Below are 19,820 nucleotides of genomic sequence, written 5' to 3'. Positions count from 1 at the left end.
CTTGTCATTTTTGCGATTTTGCCTATTATCTTGAAAACAATATCAGATAGATAGCAACGTTAAAGAAGCAAATATTATAAGTAGGGCACGATCTACTTAGACGTAAATTGTGGAAATTGTAAATTCAAACTCTTCTCTTGAAACTCAGTATGCCCTATTGCTGATCACATATTTATAAGACAGGATAGTATGTTATTAACCAATCATGGTGTCCAAAATTTGAGCTATATATATATATATATATCTGTACAATCAAGTAGAATTACAAAATAAAGCACAGAAAATTATTAAAAGTACATTGTCAAATATGATGTAAGTAGTGAAATAGTATGAACAGAGCCTGACACAATCTGATAATTTATCAAGCAGAATTGCATGTGGTAAGCAATCAAAAGCCTTTGAAAGGTCCATTAAAACAGCAGCTATATATTGTTTTTTTTTTGCTATGACGGCCACGTCTTTTAAAAGCACCGTGACAGATAAGGACGAAAAATAAGTTGAAAAAATCACCAAGTTGAATTTCATAAACCCGTGTTCATAAATTTTATAAACATTATATGTGAGATGCAGGAACTGGGAATACAATACGAACATTCACCTTATCTATAAACAAAAACAGCTGCAACTTTCAAATATTGATGAACTCCTTTATGTCTACCTGTACGAATTTCAAACGCGCATTTTACACCAGCAATGAAAACCTTCTTTCCTTTCCGGGTAGACTTTATATACATACATTAAGTGGTACAAGAAAAGCAAAATGAGTATGTTAAATTCGATGTATGCCTTTTTGTGATTCTTCGTTACATTTGTTGTTTTTATAGTAATATTAAGATGATAACACAATATTGACTGCTGTACACCTATCTTTGACATTTTTACTCTTTGGGTATGTTTGTTTTGTTCATAAATCGTTGACAATGTAATGGAATTTGATGCGACTGTCATACAAGTGAGAGGTTTGTCTAGCTATAAAACCAGGTTCAATCCACCTTTTTCTACATTAGAAAACTTAGTAGTGCCTGTACCAAGTCAGGAATATGACAGTTGTTATCCATTCGTTTGATGTGTTTGGAATTTTGATTTTGTCTTTTGTTTTTGGATTTTCCTTTTTGAATTTTCCTCGGAGTTCAGTATTTTTGTGTTTTTACTTTTCACCCTGTGTTAAGGACATACATAGGTTCTTTAGAGTCTAGAGCTAAGTAAATATTTAAAAGTCATCAAAGATGATTTATTTGCTAACTATGTAAAGGCAGATGATGAGAGTATCAAGTGATATTCAACTAAAAAATCATCGAAATAAGTACTTTGTCAATATTCATTTTCCGCATAGAATATTCCGGAAAAATATCTTGTCTGTATCCGACTAGGAACTGCAAATTAGTTTTAAACCGGAAACAACAATATTGTACTATACAAAATGAAAACACCGGCTTATTTCTGTCTGCTTGGTAAAATACATTTTAAATGTTTTATAAGACAATGCATTCTTTGAGCTCATATTTTCCTGTTTGCAAAACGACAATACATGTTTTCATTTTATTTTATTTCAGTCCAAATAGGAAAAATTGTTGGGCAAGTCTTAGAGTTGGATGAAAGGTGAGATATTTTTTTTCGCATTTTCCCGGAAATATAACAAAGTAATAATATGACATTATTTTAGAAAGTGTTAATCTTTCTTTTAGGTACTAGCACTTTGATATTGTCAATTTTTTTACATTGAATTCTTTTGGATAAGTCAACCTGGGTCAGAAGTCTGCAGATCACCTTATAGATTTTCAAGAATTTCCTCTATTCTCTAATAGTAATAGACTCTAAAAAGTCTCTATGGTCCAACCTTTTTTCATGACTTTAGCCATGGGATGTCAAGACACCTTATCTTTGTTTGAAAATATGTTAGTTGACCCAAGTCTATGCCAGTTGAACTATTGACTTCATGCAACAATTGCTCTCCATTGTTATATCATATATTTTCTTTTAGGCAGTGCTGCACGTACCCGCATGCAGGTACGAATAGCAAAATTGCCGTTCGTAGGCTATGCATTCCCACATCTGGTTTTATGATAAAATGTCATTGGATCGGGAATTACATTTACATGTAATGAATCTTAAGTCTTTGGAAACATATTTGCAACTTTACATAACAAAATAATAGTTTATCAATGAATAATACCAAATGGTTCATTCACAGCTTCATTACAACATGTTTTTAAAAGATATATTAGAATACTTAAGCTACAAAAAATATAGAGAAAATAGAAAAAAAATGTATGATGCTGCACCTTTTTGTGATACAAAATGAAAAATAAGAAATATAATATTTAAAAAATCTAAATATTAAATACAAAAAATCTAAAAACAAAGAAAAATTGTAAAAAATTAATAATATAACAAATATACAAAAAATATGGAATACATATATATAAAACTATATTTATAAATACATAAATTTGAAAAATTATACCAGGCATGCGCCGGAAAGTAAATATCAGTATGTTGATGGTTTTCTGAAACTAAAGAAGAAGAAGAAGAAGAAGACATGAATTCCTTGATAAACAAGCCAACACTTTTGAAATGTCTTTAATCTTTACTCTTCATATATTCAAAGATTTGATCATTTGCTGCATGTATAGTTAAAGTTTTATGCCAATTATATAGCATATATATGTATCATTCAATAGCAATTATCTTTTTTGAGCAGAATACTAGATCACAGAAAAAATGGAAAATGGTTATTAGAAGTAAGTATCCATTAGATAATAGATTGTGAAGGATCCATATTGTCTATAATTTGTTAAAATTAAATTAAGCTGTCACAGGTTCAAGTTTCTAAGACAAACCATATTTTTTCTCCATGCCTTTATCCATTATCAAAGCCTCTAAAGCTGTAAGGTAAGATACAAAGACAAATGAAGCCAAATTCAAATGACTTTGGCTCTCAAATATATATAATATATTGTATTAATTAGTATGTTTGAAAGCCTGAAAACTATATGGTTAAAAACATATGAGGAAAAAACAACTTATATAATCATTGATTTTTATTATTTATGTCTGCTAATTATGTGACAATGACATGATATGCTAATGTTTATTTTACTAACTTTTAAAATGATGATTGTTTTAGGCATTATGTTTGATGAATTTTTGCAATAACTATTTTTGTGATCTTGCAGTTCTATGCACCATGGTGTGGACATTGTAAAAAGTTAGAACCAATCTATCACCAAGTAGGAGCAGCACTCAGGTCAAGTGATGTTAAAGTTGGTAAAATTGATGCCACAAGATATACACATGTGGCATCAGAGTTTGACGTCAGGGGATATCCCACAATCAAATAGTAAGATCTATTATATGTATTTTATTTTTCATTAATCACTCTGTAGTGTTTATGTCATGTTGTAATTAATGTTATGCTCTTAATTGGCCCTTTAATTTGGAAAATAGAAAATATTGTATTGTATTGTAACATATATCTGTATGCAGATTTTTTCATGATATTCTAATAATAAATCTCACATTTTTGTCCATTCTGAAAAATGTCCCAATAATAAATGCACGCAATAATTTATGAATTTACATTAAGTGGATTATTTGGCTAAAAGATAATTTCTACAATGAGAACAGTTAAAAGCATAAGATACTTAAATCAATTGAAATAAATTATTTATTGATGTTGTTATTTTCAGTTCTGAAGGAGAGAAAATGTACACATTCCGTGGTGAAAGATCCAAAGAGGATATCTTAGAATTTGTAAATAAAGCTCAGGGGTAAGTATTGATATATGAGTAGATAGAGTTTGGTTGATAAATAAATAAGATAGCACCCAACTACACAATAACACCATAAATTATAACATGGCTTTTCTAGATAAAACAAAATTACACAGTTTAAATGTAAATAAGAATGCCAAGGTGATCTCATGGTAGCACATTTGATTGAGGACTCGAGTTTGTGTGTTTAATTACAAGCTAGGCTTAACCAAGGAATAGATCATTAGTATTTGTGCATAGCTTTAATGAGTAAGATCAAAGACTGGTCAGCTTGCAATTATGTGTCCAAGTTAGTAGAGTAACATGATAACAACAAATGTGGATATTTTGTATGGTTGCCATCTCTTAAAAAACACTGGGAACTGTGAATGAATTATTTTTGTTTTCTAAGGCTTTCCATTAGTTTTTAAAACCTTATTATTGGATCCCTACAGCAATAATTAATAATCAACATATTTTATACTGAAAGTACTGTTTGCAGTTATATTCAGGAACAAATGGTAAATATTTTGACCAACACTATATCTGAAAAAAAATCATGCAATAAGTTCAATTAGAGAGGGGAGCGGAGTGGTCCTGATCCCAAAATCCAGGGCTTAAAAACATGAAATCAATAAAATTCAGAGGCGATTACACATTTGACAAAACAAATTTTAAGCCAAGTTAAACAGTTTAACTACACTTCTGTCTTATTTAGCCTTCCAACTTTAAATTGTATGCAGGTTAACGATATACTGATGTCTGCTCCAACAGCATGGTCTTGTATGGCATACTGATGTTCTAAATAATTTGATTTTATGCCATAAATTATGGTGTGTCTTCTTTTTCAAAATAAATGATAGAAAAAGTTAACTTTTTGGTAAATTTTCAAGGGGTCTCAGGAACTAAATGTCATGGTTTTATAAGGGGAAAATTCTACACCAGTAAAATAGAGTTACCTCCCTTAGTACTGGAATTCACCTGAAGACAAATATCCTGTACTTTGTTCAGAATGAATGATAATAAGTTTTGACCAGTCAGCTCAGAAAAGTTAGCAATGTGATAATTGAATTGGTTTTGAAATTTTTTTTTTGTTTTTCTTGTAGACCAGCAGTTAGAAAGATTGCCAGTATAGGAAAATATTATAATGTAAAAAGTGATCATAGTGACCAAGTATTTTTCCTTTATATCGGTGATGAAGATCCTCATGATGACTTGCTTGTAAGATCTGTATTTCTATAGATATAAGAAGATGTGGTATGAGTGCCAATAAGACAACTCTCCATTGAAGTCACAATTTATAAAAAGTTAACAATTACAGGTCATAGAACAGTCTTCAACATGGAACCTTGGCTCACACGGTCAGTCACACCGCATGACAAGCTGTAAAGGGCCCCAAAACATGACTAGACCAAAGGTCTAATCTAATAAATCTATATAAAAAACAGAAATGAGAAACATTTATGAACCACATCAACAAACGACAACTTCTGAACAACAGGTTCCTTATTAAGGACAGGTGCAATGGTTATTTTTCATTTACTGTAAATTCAGAATAAACATGGTTGTCTTGAACATGTTTATTAGTGCAAATGGTTTTTATATACGCCTCCAGATTTTGAGCTGATTTTTTATATGGGAGACTTCCATCATGTTTGTGTTCACATGTGTTTTTGAAATTGCAGGTTTATCAATTTTTGGAGACGAGGCCATTCCTGTCGCTTTAAAACATCTAATTTTTTTTTACCATGGACAGTGGTATTACAACACAATATAAGAACAAAATACATGTAGAGGTTAGAGCTTGACTCATCCGATCTGTTATATGCAAAAACAGATGGATGGCTTAAAGTCCAAAGTCTACGAAATCATTAATTTCTTTTAGATCTAAATAATACTTTCCTTTTGTAGGTAAAGTATAGTGAAGTAGCAGACAAATTTATTGTACAGATGTATTTTTACTCCGGGAAGAAAAATATTTTACCAAAGGTTTGTGTTTTAGTATAAGTAGATGATTGGACTTTTTTTAAATGTATATTAAACCAAGTAAACTGTTAAAAACTGTAAAACTGGACAAAATTCACTTCATAAGGCACACTGAAACATAAACATTTTAAAACAGGTCACTCGCTTTTTGGTCACTAACAATAAAGGGCCATATGAGTTGTCTTAGAAGTTAAGGGGGCTTGCGGGTCTAAATCAACTTTTTTTTCTAATATAGGATTTTGCTATTTTTTTCTATAATTAAACTTTATCTTAAACCTTTTAGAAATATAAAATAAAAATATGGGGTCACCGTTCATTTAAGCTCACAATCTGCCTTCGGGAGAAGCATACATTTTTTTTAATGTTCTCTTTTTCTGTTTAACTAATAGGAGAAATATTGGTAATATCAAAATAAAAAAAGAACTTCAATTACAGAAGTGGCTTACATTTTACAGTTATTTAGTTTATGTACAGCTTGTTTGAAAACAATAATAAAAATATAGGTCATCGATGAGTTAAAAAAGATATTTCAATTGAAACGTCAAAAAATTACATTTTTGCACCAAAGGGAGATAATTTGAAGCTTTTTCAATGATATAAACATTTTTAAAGTCATCTGTGGACAAACCAATTCGATTTGTCTGGGTGATTTTTGTACCATATCATAAAGTCAGGCCTCTACATTATCATTTTTTCTCACTTGTCCCTTCGGACAAGTTGCAAGAAAATCAACTTGTCCGAACTCTCAACTCACTTGTCCGAATTTATAATTGAAAATCCTCCATATTGATTAAACATGGTATATGCAAAAATAACACTTGCCCTTTGGTTGTACCTAATAAAGATTAATAAAGGGAGCATTTTGTTATGTTATATGAATACCACATCAAAATTAATTTTATAATTTCAGACTGAAGGCTTATTTGCAAGACTGAGCTCTCTGACTCATTGTCACTATCATGTGTCAATCATTAAATCATATTTCTTCTTATACCACTAGGTTCTCCTATTCATGGATCTATATTCATTCTGAAGTAGTGGTATGGTTTAAACCAAATACACCTGACACCTTGTTTACAAATAAACCTTTTTTATTTATTGATGGTGCCAAACAAGATTTTACAATTTATCTTGATTTTTACATACATTGATATATGATCATGAAGTATATAAAACATTTTAGTAAAAAATCTGCCTTTTTAGATTTTATTTAATTTTTACATCTTAACTTATTATTTTAACATAAAGATCTTATTAAATAAAACCTTTTTTAATTTAATGTTATGCCTAAAAGAAAAATCAATGATACAAACTTTTAATTTAAAATTTAAAAGTTAAGGTAAAACTCCATATCATGCATATGGAGGTGCTCCTAATTCAAGAGGCTTATACTAAGAAGAAACATTTACACTAGTTTCCTTCCCCTTACTTATTTTCCCTTGGTCAATGGCTGCCAGCATGTTCAAATACGTTCAATCAGATATATTATACAATTTTATATGTTTCTGATTCAATCAATGAATATTTATTTCATTTTGTATGATCAATAAAACAATCATTCATATTTTTAGGAATGTACAAGTCTTGAATTTGATCTATTAACATCTGATATCGATTTTTTCACTTGTCCCATCGGACAAGTAGTATGATGAATCTACTTGCCCGACACCTATTTCCACTTGTCCCGGACAATCGGACAAGCGGTAATGTCGAGCCCTGAAAGTAATAACTAATAGTGATATAAATAAAATTTGGAATGAAAAAACAAATGTTTACTTTTTTTGCTGTTTTTTTTATACAATGTTTTTGTGTATCATTTTATTTTATGATTAACGTTCAGTGAAAATAAATGTGGTAACGTCAGTGTTATTAACACCATCATCTTGTTTACATTGGTTACTAAGAGAAGTTTGGTCAACGTCGTCTATTGAAAAATAACCAATCTACTGGAAATATTTAAACTTATTCCCTATATGCAAATCTTATAAGAATGATATAAGTTTGACTTATGTATTTTCATTTGATGTATATCATCTCCTAGTTTGATTAAAAAAGTCAGTGATTAAAACTTTTTTTATTCATAACGAAGATATATTGATATAGTAACTATTGATGCAGATAGTATTACCTGAACCAAATGAATCTCATTTTGTTTTTTATATATTTTGTTTTTAGGATATTAAGCTTGAAAGCTATTCAACTGTTCTAGTTTTCAAAGTTTCAGAATATTTTATATTATGCTGTTTTTTTTAGGATATTAAGCTTAAAAGCTATCCAACTGTTCTAGTTTTCAAAGATTCAGAATATTTTGAATATGAAGGTAAGTATAGCCCCAGATTATCAGATTTTATTTTTTTATTTTTTCCTTAATGGGGAAAAAAAGTAAGCCTTTAATTTAAATTTGTAGGCTTAGAAGTGCAGGAGATTTCATCTGATTGTCTTTTTCTGAAAATACAGTTTTCAATGAAAATAACTTTTATGAGAGTAGTTTATTAGATGTCATAAAGTTTACTGTTGTCACCCATAAAAGGAAAATTTTTGTACACATTTTATTTTCATTTAAGCAAATGTGACTAAATAAGACCTCAAAATCCTAGCTTAAAACCGTAGCCTGCTATTATGAATATTGAGTCTTTAAAATGTATATATTATATATATATTCATTTGATAGCTCCAGATGGTATACCAACTAAGTCCTCATTAGAATTCTGGGTAAATACTGAAAGATATCAGGCCTTCCCAAAGGTGGCTGGAGGCAACATTAATGATGTGGCAGAAATGGGCAAGATACTGGTAATGGTGGCCATTGATGAAAATGATAAAGAAAATGAGAAAGTTAATTCTAGGTTTGTCAAGCATGTTTTATTATCTTCTCTAATGATATATATTTTCTTTCAAGATGAATTATTGAATTGTCTCCCTTCCTACTACTGAGTAAGACATGTAGCAATCATCTTCTTGTTACACAAATCAGATTTATTTAAGGTATGTGTACAAATTGTTATTACAAAGAAGTGTTATACTTTAGGGTGATGGAAAATCCCTTGAAAGAAATCTTAAAATATTAATATTTCAAAATTTTGCAGGAGTTCTCCATGGAGAGGGGCATAAAAAGGGGGGGGGGGGGTGTATCTGCACCTAAGACACAAAATAAAATTGCCATTTTACAATGAACAAACAATTAAAAATTTCTAGCAGGTTGATCTTTTTACCAATTTCAAGAAATACGGTAAATAACAAACCTTTTTCAAGGCTGCATGTGAAATAAAAATGGCAAAACATGTTGCATGAAAATAACCGTTGACCGCCCTCCATGAAGTGGACATTGGAATCACAGAGTAATACTAGACATATATATATATATTAATGTAGGGTGTTGAATTAAAAAATGTAGGGTGTTGAATTCAAACTTGCAAAGAACATGAAAGAACATTTTTTGAAGTGTTTTCTTTTGTAATTCTATGTTGACATGCAGCAATGAGCTCTTTGTCACAAATATCTGATTTATTTTACGTATCTGTATAAGTTATAGCTGCAAAAGAAGGGCCTTCAAGCTACTGAAAAATCCCTTGTGTTACCTTTTTTTTCATTCCATTCTTCTGTGCTTCCAACATTAAACAACTTCATTGTTATGACTATAGATGTTGGAGCAGTCTTACAAATGTATATAGATGAGTTGTAGATCAAAGTTGTGTTGTATTTTTAGAAGACCTTCTTCACTTGGTTACAGCCGTTTGTATTTTGGCAGCACCAAGGGCCATTACTGTCATCTCAACACATCTATATTAATTATTCCTCTATGTTTGTTTGTTTCTTTCATCAAAATGGTTGAACATGTTTTGCAATAGCCAAACTGATTTTTTTCTGAATGAAAGTATAATTGTATATAGCACAAAGAAATTTTCTGGAGTCAGCTTTAAACTCATTTGGAAGATTGCATTTAATATCAGACATGCAATTTCAGCAAAATATTCCACTTGAGAAATAAAAAAAAACCAAAAGACATACATGAAAACTCACTAAGTAGAAGTCTATCAAAAAGTTCATATACAAAAATAATCAAAAGAAATGCATGGAATTTGTCACTGGAATGAAGCTGTTATAATATATATTCCATTCATTCCCCAATTTAATGTAACATATGTGTTCAAGTAGATAAAAGGGGATAAAACAAACATAAACCTAATTTAAATTTTGTCGCTTGCTATAACAGGGCTCGACATTACCGCTTGTCCGATTGTCCGGGACAAGTGGAAATAGGTGTCGGGCAAGTAGATTCATCATACTACTTGTCCGATGGGACAAGTGAAAAAATCGATATCAGATGTTAATAGATCAAATTCAAGACTTGTACATTCCTAAAAATATGAATGATTGTTTTATTGATCATACAAAATGAAATAAATATTCATTGATTGAATCAGAAACATATAAAATTGTATAATATATCTGATTGAACGTATTTGAACATGCTGGCAGCCATTGACCAAGGGAAAATAAGTAAGGGGAAGGAAACTAGTGTAAATGTTTCTTCTTAGTATAAGCCTCTTGAATTAGGAGCACCTCCATATGCATGATATGGAGTTTTACCTTAACTTTTAAATTTTAAATTAAAAGTTTGTATCATTGATTTTTCTTTTAGGCATAACATTAAATTAAAAAAGGTTTTATTTAATAAGATCTTTATGTTAAAATAATAAGTTAAGATGTAAAAATTAAATAAAATCTAAAAAGGCAGATTTTTTACTAAAATGTTTTATATACTTCATGATCATATATCAATGTATGTAAAAATCAAGATAAATTGTAAAATCTTGTTTGGCACCATCAATAAATAAAAAAGGTTTATTTGTAAACAAGGTGTCAGGTGTATTTGGTTTAAACCATACCACTACTTCAGAATGAATATAGATCCATGAATAGGAGAACCTAGTGGTATAAGAAGAAATATGATTTAATGATTGACACATGATAGTGACAATGAGTCAGAGAGCTCAGTCTTGCAAATAAGCCTTCAGTCTGAAATTATAAAATTAATTTTGATGTGGTATTCATATAACATAACAAAATGCTCCCTTTATTAATCTTTATTAGGTACAACCAAAGGGCAAGTGTTATTTTTGCATATACCATGTTTAATCAATATGGAGGATTTTCAATTATAAATTCGGACAAGTGAGTTGAGAGTTCGGACAAGTTGATTTTCTTGCAACTTGTCCGAAGGGACAAGTGAGAAAAAATGATAATGTAGAGGCCTGTATAATTAACTTCAAAACGACAATTATGTTTGAACCTTAAAAGTGCAATGTCTAAAACTATGATGGCTGGTAAAATCAAAAGAACCACTTTAAATTCTTTGAATATTACATTAATGTCATACCTGCCAACTGTCACTATTTGCGGAGGATTTCCCCCATGGAAGCTATCAAATGGAAATTTTGTAAGAACATTTTTGTCTACAATTTTAAACAAAAAAGTAGTTGTATAATTGCTATAGGCTTTTAAAAGTATGAAGAAGCCCAAAAAACAACATTAAAATACATTTAAAGGCCACATGAAGGTTTTATAGGACTACAAGAGCCAACTTGATCTCAAAACCCCCATGGCCATTTTGAAAAGTTTGCAGGTATGTTATGTTTAAAGCTTGAATGGAATAGAAAAATAATAAACTTGAAGTTAAGGCAACCAATCAGAATCAATATTTCTTGAGTAATAATTTCATGATGGCCTTGACACTGAATTGAACTCATAGCTATATATTCACGTTGATGCGAGGCAAAAGCATAAATAAAACATATAAGTCTTACAAAGAAACATTTATATAACCTGTATAACAATTCATGTTTTCACTGACATTGTTTTATAAAGGATGCATGTTTTGACCTTGACATTTCAATGTTAGCAATTATAGGTCAATATGGAAAGTGATTTTGAAGTTTTGACACATCTAATAATGTATATAGGTACAGATTACAATCTTTTGCAAATGGCATGTGTACTTAATTGGTTTCACCTTCAAATGATGACTTAAATCATTCTTGAGGTAACCTATTTTATTGTAAATTTAGGTAATTCTTTTTTGATAATGATTTAAAAGCTATCTAACAATTGTAGATTGCAGTTGGCATCAAAATTAACCTAGTTATGGTATATCTAAGTAAAGCTGTTTTGTATAAATTGAATGGTTCTATCTTAGATAATCTTAGTAAGATTAATTGGTGTATGACTGTTAAAAGATTAGTGATCATTCATTTCTCTAATGAATTGCTTACCCCCGGTATTGTTGAAACTAGTAGAAAATCGATATATTAAAAAAAATAAAAATTTTGTAGAAAACATACATGGATTTTTTTTTGAAGAAGTATGCAAGAATATGATTTTATATCATAAAGTTTGAAGAAACTGTATCCTAGAATGAAGAGTTGATATGCTCTACTTTTTTTTATTCAAATGTCAAAACATAGGGCTGTGGGACATATTTTCAACATGTTTATGCCCAGAATTTCTAAGTGTTTGAACTTCTACTAAAATTCTGTCTCTTTATGTTTTACTCAGAATTCAGTTTGACCACCTTCTATGTGCTTTTATACTGGTAACATTCCCAAGTTATGTCTCAAAGTCAATGATAGAAAACAGAGATCATTTCTGGGAACCAGTATGTAAGCAAAACCAAATATCTTTGAATGTTATATATCTGCTCAAAAGAGGTGTGGTTTTTGAAACAGCTGTATTTTCAAAGTGCAACCTACAAGTTGAAAATGTTAGTTTCACGTATAAGCTCGTTTGAGGTGAAATTGATGGAAATTTCACGTGAGATTCACATGAATTTAAATTCACGTGAAATTGATGTGAGTGAAATTTGCCTGTGTAATAGGTGTGATTTGAGGGGAAAGTTTACTATTTTCTGATGAGTTTGTCATGTAAAGAAAATATGAAGCAGTATATTTTCCCCAAGAAGGTAACATGTTGAAAAATAATATAAACTGGAGTCAAAAGTCTGTAATATGAAAATAGTCTATTCTGTAGATTTTAAAACAAGAAAAGTTGTAGATTTGCTATAAATCTGCATCTAAAAAGATTTATAAAACTCGAAATAACATTTGAGTTAGCAGTGTTTAGAAAATTTAAACAAAATAAAATAATAGAAAAGTGTTGTGTTAACCTTTTTGAATGGAGATAACTTATGCAATACGAGAGAAAATAATTCATCAGCTATAACTTTTTATCATTTTAAGAAAGAAAAAACCCAAAGACTAGTGGAAATTTAATCACTATATATGTTTGTTTAAACAAGGTGTAGACATTCAAATATGCACAGACCAAGAGATCGTTCACATCAATCATGTGCATTTTGTATAAAACAAAACATTGTTCAAGTAAGAATGTTAAATTAAATTGCAGAAAGTTTTTTTGTGGTCTTGATATGATAATTTAGATGTTTAGGTGAAAATCTTTTGGCATATGGTTTATACAATAATATTTAAACACAGGAAGTGACATAATGCTTTAAAAATGTCTTGAATGAAACTTTTTTTTATTTGGTGTCATATGGCTTTGAAACTTTGTAACCTGTTTTATAATATACTAAGCTTGAATCATACCAAGTTTTATAAGAATTGGTCAAGTTTTAGGCCCCTAATAGGCCCAAGACCACAATTAATTACCCCGCTTTTCGTTGTCCACGAATATAGTTCCTTTTAATTAGTGTGTATTTTTCCTGAATTTTTTTTTCTTTCCTTTCCTCACTCATTCCTTAAATCTTTTTGGGTGGAAATGAAAGAAGAGAGGTCAAATAAATTTTTGGATGTTGTATTTTAACTGATTTTGATATGGAATGAGTGATTAGGTCAAGTGCAACCAGATGCTCCGCAGGGCGTAGCTTTATACGACCGCAGAGGTTGAACCCTGAACGGTTGCATACTGCTACTACAGGATTCTTTAAGAATATAAAGTACTAAATGGTGGCCCCATTGCCGGCAATGCTATTTTTAGCAATTATCTCCTTAAAAGGTGTTTTTAATAAACTAATTATGGAAAAACTGCTGTTGTCTAATTGAAGCTCGATAACTATTTGCGATTTTACCACACTCAAATGTATATGGTCCCATGGCTTTTCTTGTTGAATTTGGGGTTTTTCATGATACCTGACAATTTCGCAGAAAACTTTCCCTAATTTTGATCAACATAAAAAAAATATTTCCGGCCCTTCATCATATACATTTAAGAACAAATTTGTGCTTGCATGAAACTTCATTCATAATGCTTTCCAGAAGAAAAATATATAAATGATATAACAACCAATCACAGAGAGCCATCTATTTTTATCTCTATGTCATGTTCCCTTCATAAAATGGCTGTGCCCATGTAATTTAATTTGGTACATTGTAACCTTAACAACCTTGACTAACCACAAGAGTCTTGAAGGGTTGATAGTGATATCAATATGACAAAATTATTTCATGATTTTATTATATCCATCATTATATTATGGTATACCTACGTTGGTATACATATTGAAGTTTCTAAGGTAAATCAAGTATGCCCTGGATTTTAATCTAATTTCAAAGATATATGTTGCTCTTTAGAGCTTCCTCTTTATGGTTAACGATGATTATTATGCTGTTTAACAACAAGTAGCCATTTAAATGCATTTTCAGGACAAGAGCATGAATTCAGCTTTATACTAACTAGATCAACATTCAGTTCATAAGGTTAGATTATGCAGGAAGACACATAATCATACATGGACATATTATTGTGACTTCAAACTAACTAGTTACTTTACTCCTACCCTAGATACAGTTTGCTTTGAGGAGAAGAAGCAAATACTAGTTTTCAAATCTTTGGGGGATGAACTCACAACATTCAATGATCAATGCTTGCAGAGACCACAATAGCTGTAAGGATAAAGAAGTACATGATTTTAAAATAGGTGAATTAGTACAAAAACAACAATGTTGTGAAATAGGTTATTCTAAAACATTGGAATGTCAGATTAATAATAATAAGTTTCTTTCTTCTAATTTTCAGTTTTTCTCCAGTATTTTGAATTTCTTTAACTGAAATATATGTTAAGTGATATTAAAATTTATAATACAAATAAATCAACATTGATTTGGCTGTACCATCTGAGAATTCTTATGCAATGACCGAGAATTGATGAAATATTTTACTATTTTCATTTATGTCAGATAAAAGCTACTAATTTTGAAGAAGAAAAAAAGTTTGGTAATGAGAACTCCGATTTGTTTTGGATGATTTCCTAATTTAAGTTTGCATTTTTGTTTTAATGATACGAAAAATATAATGGGATCAAAAGATTAGTTTTTTGCTGCATACTAAATTTCATAATATCTGAAATACTGCCCAATTACATAATATTATACTTCGCCCTAACCTAGTTCTACATAAACAAACAAGCAATAAAAGCACTGTTCCCCTTCCTTTGGGTGGGTTTTTCATGTGCATGTAGTAATATCCGGTCATGAATTGAAATCCCATATCCTTCTATTCTATTAAAATAAACATAACTTCATTTATATCTATGGACACAAGATATGCTGTGAATAAAAGGAGATACCAGGTAAATGTCAATAAGACATCAACAAAATGACCTAAAATTGACACCACAGTAACTGTGGATTAATTAATATGCGTTGGATACCAAGTTTCATGGATTTCGTTGGAAAAAAGGAACAACAAATTTATATGATCAACGAAATACATATTTTCTAAATGAATATATGCAGACTTTTCCAAAACCATGAAATTTACTATCCACGAAAATGAAAGTTTTCCTCTATCCACGAAAATTGGTACCATCAAAAATAAATGAATCTACAGTAACATACAGTCTTTTGCAAAACAACTTATTGCTTTGTCTGCCATTACTGGACATCACAAAGATTTCTGTATTAAAACTTTTGACGTTATTATGCAAAATATCTGATGCCACTGGAAAAGTGATTGTTGTATGATGTCAATAGTTCAACTGGCTCAGATTCATGAGTCAACTGGTTTAGATATTCAAATAGGCAACTGTAAATAAGTTGGTAATAAGTTTTACAAAGCTTATTAAAGATCTTAAGGCCTTAGTGAGAGAGAGGGCTATTAGTTCATCTACAATATCTAGACTGTCAACTTTGAGGTTTAATCAATCAAAGATCTGTCCTAAGTTATAAGACAAAAGGACAAGAAACTGTATACTACTGTATTATAAATGGACACCTAAAACACTGTCAAACCATTATATTATTATTATTGATTCAGAGATATGCCTTCTGAAAGCAAGTTTTAAGTAATTCCCTGTATTGAAGACCCATTGGTGGCCTTTGGCTGTTTTCTGCTCTTTGGTCAGGTTGTTGTCTCTTGGACACATTTCCTGTTTTCATTCTCAATTTAATTAAACTGTGACCATGTTAACATGCTGTACTGTACTATTGCAGTGTCAAACTCAATGCTCATCATCTTTCTAACTGATTACTTATATATTCCAAGTTCTAGTGACCATGTTTCACATTTTTTCTATGAAACAACACATATATGCCATCAGAAATTTATTTTCAGGCTTCATGGCAATTTACTTTACTGTGCAATGCTGTTTTGAATTCACTGCTCATCAACTTCTAGTTAATCAAATACCTATATATATATTCTAACACATAATGGCAATGTATGAAAATTTAGTCACATTTAACTAGAGGCTTTCTGGAATTTGCTAACAGTAACAGGCTTCATTGTAAATATGCTATACCTGTAATGCATTTTCATTTCCATGCATGGCACTTCAACTTCTTGTCTACCAAAGTGAATGTATGAACAATATCTCTCAGTTCTATACACTATTTAGAATACCTGAAGTTTAGGTTTCTGTTCAATTCATTGTGATTGTCTCAATCAAACATTTTAACTTTGTGCTTTCTTCAATGTTAAGCTCCTTATCATCTTCATATATTAACCAAATAGAAATCTGGTAAATTTAATAAAGAGGATATCTTAAGTTTATTCTGTGAAATAAACATGTCGTTTTTAATAATCAACAGCAACACATAAATATGTTATGTAAATGTAAGTAACTTGAAAATTCCTGTTTTTTTTTTTTTTTGTGAGAGTTACTTTGAAATTGTTAATTTTAATGCCAATAATAGGCTTGATATAAGTGTTATAGCTTCAAAGTAGTTCAATGCATCATGTACCTTTTGATGAAAATTTGCATTTTTTATTGTTTTATTACCATGAGAAGAATAACCCTATTATTATGAAAGTATTTGTTTTAAGGAGGCTCGAGGGTATAAAAATTTCAGAAAAAAAATAAACATTTGGTTTTCTTTACAAATTTTATTTGTTACCATTTGTAGTTGTTACTTTATCATATGGTACAAAAATCATTCAAAACAATCAATTCGTGTTGGCCCTAGATGACTTTTAAAATGTATACATCATTGAAAAAGTTCCAAATTATCTCCCTATTGTGGAAAAATGTAATTTTTTGGCTTTAAAATTGAAATATCTTTTTCAACTCATCGGTGACCTATATTTTTTAATATAATTTCCATATTAGCTGTACTTAAACTAAATTATTGTAAAATTTGAGCGATTTCTGTAATAAATTTCTTTTTTTATTTCAATATTAACTTTATTTCTCCTATTACTTCAACAGAAAAAAAACACTTTTACAAAAATGTATGCTTCTTTCGAAGGCAGATTGTGTGCGCAAATGAACAGTGACCCCACTCTTTTATTTTATTTTTATTTTTATTTTAAGATAAAGTTCATTTATAAAAAATATAGAGAAATCCTATATAAATGATTTAGACCCGCGAACCCCCTTAAGTGAAGAGAGTGTGAAACTTTCTCACCTTGAACTGGATATGACCTTCCCATTGAACTTAACATGGAAATTGAAGTTCAGCCAATCAGATGCCTCCTAGATAGAGTAATGTTCTCATACAGGAGATGTTATGGACACTTTATTTCTGTACCTGCTTCGTTCTTCATCTAAGGGACTTTATTTACATCACCATATTTTATTTGCATAATTTTTACTTTCAACTGACCTTGACCTTGGGGTTTTAAGATGAAATAGAATGTAGTCGAAGAAGTTAGCAGTTACTAGCATTGACTACATAAGTATATAGGATCACTTGCAGTTATTTGCTTGATTGGATTAAAAAAGTGTCCTTGATTCAATTTAGAGACTGAAATAAAATCATACTTGTGACTAAACATATTGTAAATGTCCTTTCCCCCTGAAATTTAGATCTTTATCATTGACTTTTTTTTTTAGTATTATCGATCAGCACACTGTCTTATCCCAAAGGCTTGCTTAGGTTAAGTTATTGAAGCCCAAATATGTTATTAATGATCATGTTCCAAAAGTACCTTAAACATATTTTTATTTGGAGGGAAGAGAGACTAATTTTGTTCTAATTTGTCATCATAGAGTCTATTTATTAAATGCTTTTCATACTTTCTATTCTTAGTATCTGAGTTCAATTCGCTGTTTCAGAATCTAATGCAGTCTGGGTAATATTATCAAAAGCGTACATCAAAACGTTGTTATTGGTTTAAAACGTTCTAAACAATTGGATATTGAGACAATGGCATAACGTTATTTTCATTTTGGTGAATGAACAATGAGATTACCCATAGTCCTTTAGATTCTGAAAAGGCGAGTTAATTTACCCCCTAATCATGGCTGCTGCTGCTGGAATTATAAAAATGACATGCATGTTCTGTATTGAGGAATTTTGAAGAAGTTACATACATGTTCCTGTGCCCTTGTTTAATATAGATTACAGTATCATCCTTGTGGTTAAGGTTGAGTTATTAAGGGTGATGTTGTTAAGTGTCAAAATATTTATTTAAATGTTGGCCCACTACTTGATTTTCTGTGGTTATGACCGAGAAAAGTTTACAAGTGGACAAACAGAGATGTTGCTTTAACTTTGTGTTAGTTGTCCTTTGAGTTATAATGAGTGATGTTAAGTGTCAAAATATTTACTTATTGGCCAACCACTTCTGATTTTTTTGCAGTTAGACCAAGAAAAGTTTACAAAAGGACAATCAAAGCTGGTGCTATAACTTTGTGTAGGTGTCCAGTTAACTCCTCCTCATTCTGTATGTACCAGCTGTCCCAAGTCCAAATCCTGTTATTTAGTGGTTGTCGATTGTTGCTGTATATAATTTTTGTTTTTTTGTTTATTGTCAAGTGCATAAATCTGTTGATTAGTTTTCTTGTTTCAATTACTTTGCATTTGTCATTTTATGCTACTATAGGTTACTATGCAGCATTGGTTTTGCTCATTGTTGTAGGCCTTACGATGACTAGTATAGTTGTTAACTTCTATGTGTTTTGTCTCTGAGGCAGATTTGTCTCATTAGCAATTATTTCATATCTTCATATTGTATTTCATCTCTCTGAACCAAATTCTCAGCAACTTTAAGAAGTTTAGTAATAAACTTAAAAATGTATGTGTGGGCTTATTATCGCTTTTGTTGGACTAAATTGTGAGAATGTCACATTTTAAAATTACAATACCAAATGCACCAAGGAACATAGTCTTACACAAAAATAAAATAAAAACGTGCATTACGATATACCCTAGTTGTAAATAAAGGTCATTCAACATCAGCTAGTTATACAGTAATTTGCATTTATGACAACTTTTATACTGAACTGTAAACTGTGAGTACTGGTGCACAAAAAAAACCCATTTAGAATATTTTTAATGTATCCTAATTATTACATTTGTTAGGTTAATGCACCACTTGAGGTTTTTGCTATAAAACTTTTAGGTATAGCATTCTAAGTACTAAAGTGATGACACTTTTATTGACTGACAAAAGTGACAATTTTAAACCTTTTGTATAGTATAATGCCTGTAATAAGTATTTGATTTACATGGTTAAAATGTGATTAATGTTCTGACATTTCAATAATTGCTGAGGATGTAGAAAATTTAACATTGTCTTGATTTTATTGCTGGCACTCATAAACATACAGGTTCAGATTATGTAATTTATTTACATTGCTGTAATGCTTCAAAAATATTTACACGTATGCCAATCACTGAATCATTA

The 19,820-nt window shown here is 30.2% G+C and overlaps 1 protein-coding gene across 1 annotated transcript in view; it reads left to right on the top strand.

The window, feature by feature from the left end:
* The first annotated feature begins 1,398 nt into the window (after positions 1 to 1,398).
* LOC134720679 (protein disulfide-isomerase TMX3-like) overlaps positions 1,399 to 19,820 on the top strand; it is a 184,928-nt gene continuing 166,506 nt past the window's right edge. The window contains exons 1-9 of the mRNA XM_063583102.1: positions 1,399 to 1,451; positions 1,554 to 1,599; positions 2,702 to 2,741; positions 3,177 to 3,340; positions 3,690 to 3,770; positions 4,859 to 4,973; positions 5,664 to 5,741; positions 7,992 to 8,058; positions 8,410 to 8,584. Coding sequence (XP_063439172.1) covers positions 1,421 to 1,451; positions 1,554 to 1,599; positions 2,702 to 2,741; positions 3,177 to 3,340; positions 3,690 to 3,770; positions 4,859 to 4,973; positions 5,664 to 5,741; positions 7,992 to 8,058; positions 8,410 to 8,584 — 797 coding nt within the window. The 5' untranslated portion in view covers positions 1,399 to 1,420. The remainder of the gene's footprint in view (positions 1,452 to 1,553; positions 1,600 to 2,701; positions 2,742 to 3,176; positions 3,341 to 3,689; positions 3,771 to 4,858; positions 4,974 to 5,663; positions 5,742 to 7,991; positions 8,059 to 8,409; positions 8,585 to 19,820) is intronic.

This window comes from Mytilus trossulus, chromosome 6, assembly GCF_036588685.1.
Source record: "Mytilus trossulus isolate FHL-02 chromosome 6, PNRI_Mtr1.1.1.hap1, whole genome shotgun sequence".
NCBI classification, from domain to species: Eukaryota; Metazoa; Mollusca; class Bivalvia; order Mytilida; family Mytilidae; genus Mytilus; species Mytilus trossulus.
This window is presented reverse-complemented; position numbering and strand designations above follow the sequence as displayed.